Source organism: Vespula pensylvanica, chromosome 1 (assembly GCF_014466175.1).
Source record: "Vespula pensylvanica isolate Volc-1 chromosome 1, ASM1446617v1, whole genome shotgun sequence".
NCBI classification, from domain to species: Eukaryota; Metazoa; Arthropoda; class Insecta; order Hymenoptera; family Vespidae; genus Vespula; species Vespula pensylvanica.
Window position 1 is genome coordinate 10,748,116 of NC_057685.1, and position 14,111 is coordinate 10,762,226.

A 14,111-nucleotide genomic window follows, 5' to 3' on the forward strand; every position below is an offset into this window, starting at 1 on the left:
CTCTATCACTATCTGCTTTTTCCTTTTTATTATAAAAAAAATGATGAAAGCATCGTCAAATGCTGCCAGACACTTAAATTCGTTTAAAAATGAGAATTTAAAACAATAATGTTAAAACCATGACTGGTTTTAGCATTCTTGTAGTCTGTTTTATACGAAATAGGATCTTACGATGCGCATTAAATTAGCACAATAATTGTACGATCATCTTGAAAAATCGAAAATGATGTTGATTTTCTTTTTTTGATTCTTACTACACACATGCATATGTCTATTTTATAAAGTACTAAAGAAATGCGTTTAAGAAATAATTGCTTACTTTAAAAAATTCAGAAATTTGCCACACCTAAGTCGATTATCGCAAAGATGTAATTACTATCGTTCCGACAACGACGAGATCAGGAATAAACTAGAAACCGTGCGAATTCAATGAAACGGGAAAAGGGAATAAGGAGGACAACATACACATAGATTTACGTGTTATACATCTTTAACGTCGATGGTTAGTTCGCGTGAGCGTATATACTGTCTCTCTACCTAATAATTACAACTTGCAACAACGGTAGCCTATAGAAATGGTAACAGAACAAGCGATATATCACGAGCAGTTAGATATCAAAATTTCCATACGAGAGTACCCAGAGGCTAACACTAGCCCGAAGGATTTCGTTTATCTCGATCGTTACTTCTTTATTCCTTCGATGTCGCGCTCAATGTGTAACTTCACAGAAATTTTTTTCTGCCCCTTTAACAAGATAATTTTTTATTCGAATATTTTACCCTTCTCTCATTGAATATTTATTCTTTTAATAAGCAATATGTAGTATCGTAAAGTAAAGAACATAATAAAAAGAAGTGGAAAGATACAAGAAAAATATCCGATTTCAAAAGACAAAGATTCCTCATTTTCTGAATCGATGTATCCTCTTACTTCTATCTGAACGTAAATCAAGATATTTTCGTTTAATGGCAATAAAAGAACGAAACTACAAAGAACAATGGTTCTTTGAGCGAGCTCGAAGAAAGAATCTCAGAAGATGCGTATCTATCGATGCGTCACAAAGTCACCGCTGCAACACTGAGAAGGATCGTGCAAATAGGAACATTAAACGAATTTGTCCGCTCATACGTCGTGCAAAAATCTATCTCACGATCTTCCTCACTTTTCTAACAAGGAATAATCTTTGTCCACCTATATATATATATACACACACACACACCACACAGATACATATATATATATGCCTACACAGATAATCCTTATTACATGGTATACAAATCGTAATATCTCACGTAGAAAGTACAAGCTGTTTTTAAAATGATAAAATGAAAATTTACACGTACACATCGGTATTTCAAAACAGAGCAAAAAAGTTGTATAAAACGCAAATGTATAGTCTTTTGATTTGAAGATTATTTTATACGATATTATATACGACAATATTACGAATAATTTTGATTGTCAGTTGCTTTGGCATTCATGTAGATATTAAGTAAAATTCAAAGTGTATGCTAAAAAACAATCGAAGAATATTTTTTACTCGCTGCACTTCTAAATATCGTAAAATATCCTATATTTTAATGTTACACTTGCGACAACAGTTGACACGTGACACGATCACGGAAACCACGCCTATCTCTACAAAGACATGAGGAAACGATCAAAAATCCTAGCCGACGGCAACGACGTTTCGATCTATCAGGAAACATGTTGTAACACTTTGTCACTGCCACAGGAGATTTTCAAGCTCGACAAGAAAAAATCGAATGAGATCGGCATAAGTACTTACTCCTCGATAACTCGATATCAGTTTCCGTAAAAGCATGATCCATCGAATGTTAAGTAACTCGATTATCTAAACATATTCGAATATCAAAGAGATAATAGAAAAAATTATTTACGAACATGAAGAGAAAAGTGTTGAAAATTTGCTCGTCCTCGATGCAAGCTCATCCCTCGATGATCTCCAATGAAAGAAGAGATCGGTCTACTCGCTCGCAATCTTTCTTTCTCTTTCTCCTTCCTAGCCGTCGGGAGAAATCGGCAAGCGTCGTGCAAAAGCGCGCGAGTCGTTCCTTCTCATTCGCTCGGCTCTCGTTTGGGACGGGCGACGGTCGGTGTTCGTCGAAGTGGTGGGAGCACCGGTATCCTGGGAGTAGAAGCCGTCCACGTGGTGTTCAGCGTATCCTCGGGCAAATTTCGGTCCTCGAAGTAGTAGTCAGGCGCGTGCTGAAACTACGCGGTCTATCCGAGCCTCTTCGTACATCGCTAAAGTGAGAGAGAAAGAGAGAAAGAGAAGGAGAGATCGTTGGTAACTGGTGTCGGTGCTTGCTGGTAGTGGCAATGGTGTGGTGGTGGTAGTACTAGCGATGACGGTGGTGGTGGAAATGGTGGTGGTAGTAGTACTCGGTAAGAGCACGCCGTAGCACCTCCCGTACGGTTTCGTCGACATCGTCGTCGTCGTCGTCGTCGTCGTCGTCGTCGTCGTTGTTCAGTCGGCCGGTCGCGACACACCGTACGATCGTAACCGATCAGCTGTTTCTTTCACCTTTACGTTTTGGTCAGAAACGAGAAAGAAAGAAGGACGGATAAAGAGGGAGAGAGAGAGAAATACTAGTCCATTCTACCTGTTCGCGAGCAACCCCTTCTTATTCCTCTTAAGTTAAGAATCTACGCCATCCAGTCTATGAACTTTTGTCGTCTACGAAAGAGAAAAAAAACAAAAGAGGATATCAATCTATAGATTGATATCTTCATCGAGAAAACGATGAACCATCCCTCCTCCTTTTTGTTCTTTCCCTTGTTAGAGCTTCGCGCAATGATCACCGAGATCGATTAATCCTGTTGCTAAGAAATCCCAAGACATGCGAGCAAGGTAGAAATACGCGAATGCGATCCGCGATAAAAATCGATTCGTCCGTGTGCTCGAGTGCCTATTCTGTCCGAGTCTCGCACGAGGCAGGGAAGAAGGACAATGGGACGAGGGGTGCTGTGTTCTCGCTCGTGAATTTTGTGTTGTGAAACGTGTGCGAGTAAGAGAAAGAAATAGAGAAAGATATCAGTGCGAGATATAAGAGATCAGAAAGTGTGTTTGCTCTCTTCCATACGCTCCACTCGAATCATATTTTATATCGAGTGAAAGATCGAGTTTAAAGAAGTTGGCTGGATCGAGAAAGGAAGATCTCGTGAAAAACGCAAACTGGAGATCCTAGGGATGTTTCCGCCGCGCACGGAAGCGCCGACAGCCGACAAGCTGGCGCTCTGTTACGCGCCACACGTTGACATGACCACGGTCATCGAAGTCGAGGTGGAGTCTCATCCCTTTTATCATTTATTTCCTATACTTTTCTGACTCCAGGCTTGATCTCTCAAATTTTGGAGAAACGTTTATCGAATTTCAATTCGATCGGAAAAAGATCAATAACGATTTTAAAAGAAATCATTACGATGTTTCTTCAACGAATTTTCATTTCGTTTATCGAAATGAATGAAAATATTTCCTAAGAAAAATCATTTCAAAGATCCCTGAATCGGGTTTTAATCGATTAATCGTACGAATACTTTTCGAACACATCGAAATATTCAAATCTAATTTTACTATGTTTATATGCCGTGTAACTCTTTGTGAAACCTTTTAATTGTAAACTGTACGATCGAACGAAAACTTATCGTAATTGATATTACCGAATTAGGAATATCGACAAACGAAGAAAAAGTTCGATAAAATTGACCGACTGTGATCATATATAATTTTTTACTTTATATTAATTTGTGAATGTGCGTAACGTTGTTACTGTTTTTGTTAAATATACGACAGTTCTTCGTCTCTGATGTCGCGCCATGAACGGTACTCGTTAAAGAATCGTTACATGTTAGTACCGCTATAAAACGTGTTTATTTAAAAGCTATTAAATTCTAGCAAAATATGTATGTACTCGTAAAGATCTTTGTAACTACCGGTTATTTTAAATATGCAGCGAATTTTCTTCAATTTGAACGAAGGAAAGATTAGAAAAAGTTTTGAGATCTTGGAAGATTCCAATCGAAGATTCATTCGATGAAAGGAACGTACAATGTTCTGTTTAATGATACCAGCAATGACGACGACGATGATGATAATAACAACAACAACGACAACAATAATAAATAGGCAATATAACATTTCTCTGTTAATTAGAAACATCGATATGGTTATGATTAAAAAAAAAGGGAAGAACCCAACGTTCGGACAAGTAAGAGTCTCTACTTTTAACGAATTTCTTGTTTATTTTTGGAACGACGCATTTAAATCGCCATTAGTAGATATCGAATTTAATCGATGATCGTTGACGAGAAACGTTTCGTACTCTTTGATTCTTATCTAGATGTTTCGGATTTTCCGTAAGAGCTTCGAAATTTCTTAATGTCTCTTTTAATATCCAGAAAAGAACTGCAACAATCAATGGTTTAACGTTTCTTTGATTCATAAAAGATAATCAGAGAACGCAACATTTACTGCGTTGAAATTTTACTTTCTTTTTTTTTTTATCTTAAAAAACGGTGATTGAGAGAAGTGTATTCGGAAGATCATTGACTCCGTCGATCGTCTTGGAAGAGCATGGCAAATTTCGTTGCTCGATAAAGGCCGCTCCCGTAGGAGAAAGAATTCGCGCGAACAGGTTCTACGGTCATAAAGCAGTGCCGAAAGGAGAGAAATTATCCCTTCCGGAGATGGCCGCATTAAGACTCTCGTAAACTTCTTTCGGTACGTTACGTCACATCGTCGAGATCGTTTATTTCTACGGAATATCAATAGAGAGTATCTTGCTCGACAAAAAATCGACACGAGTTCGGATATATAATCTATGAAAGATCTATGAGAAATTAGTCGGATCTTACAAATTACTCGTGTCATTAGAGATTCTCACCGAAATGCCGAAGCGTTCGAGCGTTTTAAAGACAGTTAGAGGAACAAGAGGCGATACGTCGGCATAGATAAAAGTTGTCGGTTTAGCCCTTACGCCGACTCGGTTTATAAAGACGTTCGAGATGGTATCGCATCTCGAAGAGAAAAAGAAAGAGAGAGAAAGAGATACCTAATGGCTCGAATATTCCTCGCCGAAGCAAAAGCCTTTCCCCCGATTTACAGATACTCGAGGTACGATATTATCTTCGCTGTGAGTAATACTCTACGATCGTCGAGATCAAAAGAGATTGGTATTATTTCATCGCGCGACCGTTACGCCCAACAAGAGTGCGATGCTTGGACAAATCGAAGATTTACGAGTCGTTCGCAATTATTCGGAAACCAATGCTTCTCAATTCTCCTCTAACTCGGTCAAATTATCGACCGATCATCGTACTTGTTTGCAATCATTTTGAAATTTTAACTTTAAGTTTCCGAATAGAAATAGCCAAAGTGATAAAATACATAGAAAATATGTCCGAAGATTCTTCAAAGCCAAAGAAATCAACTCGAAGTAGAAAGTAAAAAAGAAAGTTAGAAAAGTAGTAGCATTGATTAGTATGCCTTCCGAGAGATTCGTGTGATTGATTTGATATTAATTCATTGAAAGCATTATCCAAACTGTACGTATTTCTTATTATTTAATCAAGAAACTTGTAAAGAGTTCCATCTAATCTCGAAAGCAAACTTCGGTAAACTCCATTATTGTGTCATCGTAACTAACGAATCGCATATTCGCGGTCAACAGCGATATAAAAAGGACGGACAGATAAAACGTGTATATGTTGTATCCGCAGGACCGACTGACTGGTCATGGAGGTATTTCCTCGCTGGGCGGCGGAAACTCGTCGCCTTACTCGGGTGCTCATCATCATGGTCATCGAGGGAATGGAAACGGTGGCGGAATGCCGCATCACGGTGGTGCGTCTTTGCCAACGGCGTCGGACTTTCAACCCCCGTACTTTCCACCGCCGTTCCCGTCGCATCATCATGCGCCCGCCAGCCCACAGCATCCGGGTCTTGGGCAGCCTCAACACCTGGATTACCTCGTCGGTGATCCTTACACGCAGACACTGAACACGCTTCATCAGCATCACTATAATCACCTGAGCGCGGCCGTTACGGCGGGCCAGAGGAGTGGTGATCTCAGAAGAGACACCGAAGGCATCCATGTGGTAAGAATTCGATACACTTTTCTTTCGTTTTTCTTTCCTTCTTTTTCTTTTTCTTCGCTTCGCTTCTTAATCTATTTTTGAGAAAATAATCACGTAGGTATAATCACGTAAATACACTTGAGATTCTCTTTACTAAACGTAAACTCGTATGCGTATATCTTCGCTAATGAATTTATTGAACAGCGATACACGAACTGTTAATCGCGTAAACAGTGCAGCGTGTATACGCGTGTATGGAGTCAAGAATATCCAAATTTTTTAATGTACAGTCGATCAAAGGCATCGATATACGCTTACGTATGTATTTATGTAAATAATTATTCGTCCAGTCGTCAACACGCAACGCGCAACTCGAACGACGACGGCTCGTTTTCTAATCACTTTGTAGCGAATTATTCTAAATGTAAAACACAATTTGTAATAGTAGGTATCAACGGTGATTCCTTTACCGAGCGTACACTTATCTTTCGTTATCCTCTAAAAAACTAATCGTTCACGCGTAAGCAAACCTATAAGCTCTAGTTCGCGATACGTAATGCGCGCGACAAATGGCGCGTAATTTCCAAGCGTTCGCTGTCCGTTTCAATTGAACTGCTCGCAATCAACGAAGATACGTACGATTTTCAAGTCCGCAAACATCCGTTACATATTATCAACGGAAAACTCGCCTTTCGTTCGCCGAATAGGAAGTCGCAAATCACGTGTACACGCACGTTATGCTATTTTTTCTGTAGTTCTATCATTTTACGAGACAAAAACATCCTCTCCTCCTTCTTCGTAGTATTTTTCAATGGGACACGTAATAACAGCTTACTGTCGACGAACGATCGCGACTTTTATCGCGGTGGATCTTAATCGCACCGTGACATCGATGATTGCGAGGGATGACTTCGAAACGAACGTGATCTTTCACGCGATCCTTCTGTCTCATAGTCCCGCGAACCTTTATTTCTCTGAACGTTCCTCGATTGAAAAACGTATCTCCTTTGTTTCAACACTTCAATCGCGATTAAATCGGTACGGACATTCGGTCGTGAGCTTGATCGCTTATCATCTTCGATTAAACACTCGAGATCGAGAGAAGAATTGAAACTTAAGCGACTAGAATATTTTTCTTTATTTCTTACATCGTACAACTCGATGTAACGCCTTGTCGACCGTTTAAGGTTAAAACGTTTGTGACGTTCTTTCGCTGCTACTTACAAGATCATTGATTCATATTTATCTTTTTACTCATCTATTGTTGCAAAGAAAATAATAGGAATACGTTGATCGACGGAATACGAAACGATTTCAGAAAAGAAAAAAAAATGTGAGTTTTTTCATTCTATTGGGATGAAATAACTAGTCGAACTAAACGATACAATGAGTACCCATTCTTCGTTTCTTTCAAACGAAGTTTGCGAGCGGTCCGACTGATGCAAACTCGGATCGCATTACGATAATATTACGCCATCGAACTCTCGAACAAAGGTTAGCCTTAGCTTCTTGTCCCTCTCCCCCTAATAACCAGGATAGCAATAGTATTTTGTGGTCCACCTTATTCCCCTCCAAGTCTTTATGAAAACACCACCCTAATTACATCGAATGGCACGCTCGTTTCTACATGGATTACGTTTTTGGGCGGTCGGGTGTCGTGTGACGAGAATGCAAAAGAGAAAGTTCGAGGAAATACGAGACGCAGGATCGAAAAATACGTTTTCAAACGCGTCGAACAATTTTTCGCACTCTTCCGAGAGGTGACTGGATGAAAAGAAACGTTTCCGAGGCATCTGCCTTAGACCATATGTAGTTTCGAGTCGATACTTCGTCCTTGTCTTTGTATCTTTTTTAAACGAACATATTTTCACTGAAATACAGAGAAATGCCTATAAATTATAACATCACACAAGAACCGGTATCAAACTGGTAATGCATCAAGGCACGTTCACCCTTCGAACTTTATAACCGAGTTATTGATTATCTCAAACCACGTACCCCAAATCTTCCCCTTTGTGTCCGATCTTTAAAGACGAGAGCTTTTCGTGAGTTCGATCGATTCGAGTTCTATTCGGATTTTTACGAAATTCGTTCGTAAAGAGAATTTGTAAAATAGTCCGAGGGAAAGACAAGAAAGATAAATAGACGAATAGAGCGAGAAGGATAAGATAATAACGATTTTACAGAGAGTGCGTTGTTTAAAGTTTTGCATCGTTAGCACGGAGAATGTTAGTAGACGCAAGAGCTTCGTGCTTGCGTGTGTCGAGACGTGACTTTGAATTTCCTAGAATCCAAGACAGGTAGGTATTCCAGGGACACGCGGGCTTAAGCTCCACTTAGAAACTATACACGCCAACATCTTGCATAGTTTAACATAGTTCGGAAATTTGCCGTATTACGCTCTCAATATCTTCTTTGGACATTAAATTTAAACAAGACGAGAAACGTGTCGCTTCGTTAATTAATTCAATTATTATCCGGTGAACGTTACAGACATATGTTTTATGTATTGCTTACGTATTATTACGTATTACTCACTTACGATTAAAGTATAAGTTTGAAATTTTCATAAAAACATTTCTTAAGATATTAGATCGCGCGAGAAGACGACGAACGAGGTCTGCGGATCAAATTGAAAACGGATCAACGGGCAAAATAAACTCCCCTTTTTGCGAAGGAACGTTCTCTCCCCTCGCTCGAGTAATTTACTTATTAAATTTTCGACTGACCTTCGGCATTTCCTCGGGTAGGATGCCATGAAGGTTTGCTTTGATGCAAATATGCTAAGCACTGCGATGTCTTAGACGATGCCAAAGATAAATCTAAACGAAAGAATCTAAATACTTGCCCGTTAGCTTCTTTCGGAAATTACTCATTACGCAGAACGTTGTATTAAAATAGATAGATATCGTTTCGATCAAAAGTCATTTGTCGTTCATTGTCAAAATCAAAAGTCGTTCTGTAAAAATCTCATTTTATCGATCTTATCGTTCATGAAGTACGCTCATTATCGTGCAAAGAACTTAACTACACGCACGCACGCACATGCGCGTGTGCTGGGTGTGTGTGTGTGTTCGTGTGTTTGTGTATATATATATGTATGTATGTATGTATGTATGTATGTATGTATGTTATATCGATTTGAACGAGAGAACGAACGTACGAATTATACGAATTGTTCGATTCCACCCTGTGCGATGAGAGAACGAAGAAAACGAGCGTGCTCCTCGAGAAGACCACAATACCAATAATCAGCCGAGTGGATCGACAGATTCCAATAGCCTTATCCTTGAAAGCCCGAGCTTCCTGGTATCTACCCCTCTCTATCGCGAAATATTGTATCTCGAACGGGAAGGAGCCCGTCGTTTATATGCCTTGAGAACGTAAGTTCCTAGCCAGAGATCCTCGAATTCACAAAATTTCATAGCCTTCTTGTCGTTAAGTGTAACACACTGGATTTTCCTCTAAAAGAAAAAATAGAAAATAAAATAAGACGCAATACAATTGAGTTCAACGACCGTTAAGGACTTATTTTCTTTTTTTAGTTTTAACAACAAAATCGTCCGATCGTTTCCAAAATAATCGGATTATTCAACAACAAATCGAGAAAATCTATTTGGCCAGTAAAAATATTTACTTTTATCGTTGTTTTTCACATGCTATCTCTCTCCAGCCGCACGTATTTTAAATATTTTACGTTAAAAGGCAAATAAAGCTACTCGTTGGAAAATTGTTAAAGAGGGATTTCCTTGCCTCATTCTACTTTGTGATTAATTGCCCTTTTATATCGTTTATACGATATATAAAGCGAATACATACATAAACGTTTGGTTACATATATCCATTGTTCGCGATGCTTATATAAAAATATTTATATAACTCTTGTGAAAGATGCTAGAGGAGTCACCTAAATGAATTTTAAAAAAGGATTTTATCGCGTTCGTTCATTCTAGAAATAATTTCATGTGAATTCGTTCCCCGGAGACAAGCGTGAAACGTTCCGATTTGAACGATTAATTCGAACGTTCAATCGGATAAATCCATTTATCAGAATCGGCGTAACGCGAGAAACGTCAAGGTATGGCATACCAGAGAGGAGGCGATTTTATTTTACGCAGTGCGTTTAACGAGAGAAAGGCGATCACGTTTCATCTCATTAGTCGACGACCGGCATGGTTATATCGATTTATAACTAACGCGACTCGTCAAATAGGAGCAATGGCCTCACCGCGGCACGTTAATTAGCAGTACTCTTCTCTTTTTTTCTATTACCGTGAAAGTACAGCGTTTTAATGGCTCCGAGGGAAATGAGCCACCGTTAGAAACGACGCAGTCTGTAATTTTGATAATTCTTTAGAATTTTCGTTGGCTCTGCCCTCGATCGAGGCCATCGATCGAATACCCTAAAGAACAATTTTCAAGGAACATCGTTGTTTCTCAGTTCTATCAAAAAAGAATATCGAAAAGTTAGAAAATATTGATCACGAGCTATCGAACGATCGATTCAGATTGAAAATCTTGATCTTTAACTTACATATACATATCTACTTACGTGGCTCGTAGAAAACGGAATACAATAAGGAGGAGCGATTCATCAATCGACGAAACTCCGTATCAAGATCTCCTTCGTCGTAGCTAAAGTGAATTTATGGATACTCGTCGAAACTACGACGCGACGTTGAACAATAATGACAAGAGTTTCTAAGAAGAGAACCTTATTTGTTGGTCCACGCTTGATACAGGCTGCGATCCACATAAGACCTCGGCTGTTTCTCTCTCCTTTTGATTAAGATTCCGTGCGTATATCCACCTTGTCTTTCGATTCTTAGAAGACTTTCCTCCGTTTTATATCAGTCGTACGATACATTTCTATCGGCTCTCGTATCTCGGTAGAAACGTCGAAACGCACTCGGCAACATATTACACGGCAGAACAATGGCCTCGTACAGCGTTAGTGACCATTTAACGGGCCGTCCCTTCCATCGATTAAACGAACAACGCGATATGGGAATCGGAGATTGAACCGAATGCCGCAACGGACTGATACGATCGGTCAAAACGTTTAATAACTTTAGTCGATGTAATTAAAAACCACTTTGCCGATGGATCGATCGACCGAACGATCGATCGAATCAGTCAATATTCGATATTTTACGGTTCCTCGTAACTAACTTATAACTCGTAAGATATATATATATATATATCTACGCGCACACACACGTTTTATATAGATATGTTTATAACTACTCGCATGATAAAGAGATATTTATACTAACAATAATAAAGAAATTATTTCGTTCGTTCGGTCGTTCCTTCATACATTCCTTTATATCCGAACAAAATTGGAATATTGTTATAGGTTATTTAAGTCGTAAATAGTTTACCATCAGTGATTTCAAGTGACCTTTAAGCGACCATTACGAAGACTCATCGCATTCGAGCACAGATTACAATAAAAGACGCGAAATTCTTCGTAGGAACCACAATGGTGACTCGTCGATTTCGCTGTCCACGAGTTGGCACCTCGCAGTTATCGCGAATAAGCGCGTAAATTGCGCCGAGTATTACAATGTCTCGGGGAGGACGTTAGCAAACTTGCAAATCATTTCCACCTGCGGTTTCTTAATCGACAGGTAATAAAGGACGTACTTTCGTAGTAATCATACGGTCGAAATGTTCGGCGGGTAATATAATATGTTAATGTTTCGTATAGAATGTTCGAGTCATCGTCGCGCGCTCCATTTTCTTTTTATCGAGATCGATCAAGACCGGAGCGGATCGTTGATCAAAGTTTCAAGAGAATTGTCATTATACGGCAGATCCGTATACATAGAGATTTTAACTAACTACGATATCTACCGTGCGTGATCTATCCCGGAGAGAGTCGAAGGTGGTAAAAGTTAGTGAACTTTCGTTTCTCGTTAATACGTTTCGAATACGATCCGTTCCTGTAATAGGATCGCTACGAAAATGGATTCGAGATAACGATCTAACCGTACGCGAGCGTACTTTTGTGTTGTGCTTAAAAGTCAATCGAGATTTCTCCTCTTTTATCCTTGCGATAGACGATTACGTCCGAGCTCATCGTTAATAACAATTCTCGTTAACCAATCGAAAAATTATCTTTTCAACGAAATCTCTTATGTACTTCATTCAGAATTTCAAGAAACTTTTCTTCGACATTCCCATCTATGTAGGTGTACATAAAGCGTTAAAAGACTCAAAGGATCGAAAATCGCGTTCTTAACTAACTCGTTTAATTACAAGCATTTCAAGATTAATTGGAGTGACATTCGATCGTTACCGATCTCGAGTACATAACCGGGCATACAATTTTATGGCGCAGGTGCGATGCGACGCTCCTTGTCTGTCCACGTTCGATGATTATTATACTTACTCGCAAAAACTTTGTATGTGTATATGTATATATATATACGCATACCAATACCATAGATATATACGCAATGCTCGTATCCAAAAGCATTATCATCTTGTTCGTCGAGTCATCTTGAACCACGTGGGAATTGGGTCTCCTTTTGACGCTCCTTTCATCCGATCAACTTCTTTTCCACCTTCTTCTCACATTTTCCATCTTCATATCGAAAGTAACCGGGTGTGAATCTCGTCACAGAAACTGACGAATCTTAAAAGAAAAAAAAGATCATTCGCACATGTGTAAGATCGACGACAGAGAGCCACTTTTCTTTCTCTTTCTTTTTCTATCTCCACGATTTATCGCAATTTATCACTCCCCGTGAAAGAATACGCGACCCGACTCTGTTGCATTTTAATCGATATTTACATACGAGAGACCTTCAGTTTTGCATATTGATCGGCTGTTTCGTTGGATGCGTATGTCGATCGTTAATCGACGCCGATCGAAGAGTTCACTTTTTGCTCCGTAATTATAGAAGGAGAGAAAAAGAGAGATATCTCGAACAAGTGTGAAAATATCGAGATTGAATTTTAAAATGGAACGATCGACTTTCGCTTTTCAACGAAATCAACCAGGTCATCGCATAGACCATTTTAGACTATGCAACATTTATCTTAACTATTTTCTCTTTATGTTAATAAATACGCAGTCATCGAAGTAGTTGCACCAATATCTCTTGAATATTATATAAATGTTTATTTTATACAAATTATTCAAAATCGCTCTATGTGTGTGTGTGTAAAATACATAATATATAATACTTTAGATTTTGTAGTGCCTATTAAGTTACTTCGAATGATAATAATAATTAATTAGCAAGTACTCAAGTAAATTTAATAAATATCTTGTACTAATTCGATTCGTTTCGAACAATTGAGACAAAACGACTTGAGAAAGAACAATAACTAAAATGAGATTATTAATGATTTCACAGACAAACATGCACGCATCCTTTCCTTACGATGGCGGACGCAGTGGCGGTAGTGGCGGCGGAGGTGGTGGCGGCGGTGGCGGTGGAGGTGGCGGGGGCGGTGGTGGAGGTGGTGGAAGGGCTGTCGAGTATGGTGCCGTACGTCGTCCCGATGCCCTCCTACCGCCCCCGGGCCTCGATCAAACCGACCTCGTTCTACACACCAGCCTCGTTGACGACCCCCAGGTGAGCGACGATGTACGTAATCGCAAGACATTTTCTCTATTACCTTCGTGCGACTTCGTACTACGTTCCTTTCCTCTTTTAACTCTCACCTTTTTTCTCCTTCTCTTAGTCTTCGTTCTCTCTCTCTCTCTCTCTCTCTCTCTCTCTCTCTCTCTCTCTCTCTCTCTCTCTCTCTTCCTCTCTCTGTATATCCCTTACTTTTTTTTTCCTTTTATGCACGATGTATGAAAAAAGAACGGAAAATTTACATTCGCAATCTTTTTTACGAGAAGCACGTGACCGTAGACACCACTTTTACTCCAACCGTCAAGATGACCTATAGCTTGATTTTTGACAGATTTAAGATCGTGCACCACGCTCGTAACGTTTTGAATTTATGAGATGAGTGAAAAAGAGTGAGAAAGAGAGAGAGAGAGAGA

The 14,111-nt window shown here is 39.4% G+C and overlaps 1 protein-coding gene across 10 annotated transcripts in view; it reads left to right on the forward strand.

Annotated features, from left to right (window-relative positions):
- LOC122636765 (transcription factor AP-2-epsilon) overlaps positions 1 to 14,111 on the forward strand; it is a 162,605-nt gene that overhangs the window by 123,855 nt on the left and 24,639 nt on the right. For 8 of the 10 annotated variants that reach the window (XM_043828389.1, XM_043828379.1, XM_043828391.1 and 5 more), the window contains 2 exons: positions 5,744 to 6,121; positions 13,471 to 13,704. In XM_043828389.1, coding sequence (XP_043684324.1) covers positions 5,744 to 6,121; positions 13,471 to 13,704 — 612 coding nt within the window. Of the gene's footprint in view, positions 1 to 3,165; positions 3,309 to 5,743; positions 6,122 to 13,470; positions 13,705 to 14,111 lie in introns of those variants that run through there. The other 2 variants (XM_043828371.1, XM_043828360.1) reach the window with 2 other exon arrangements.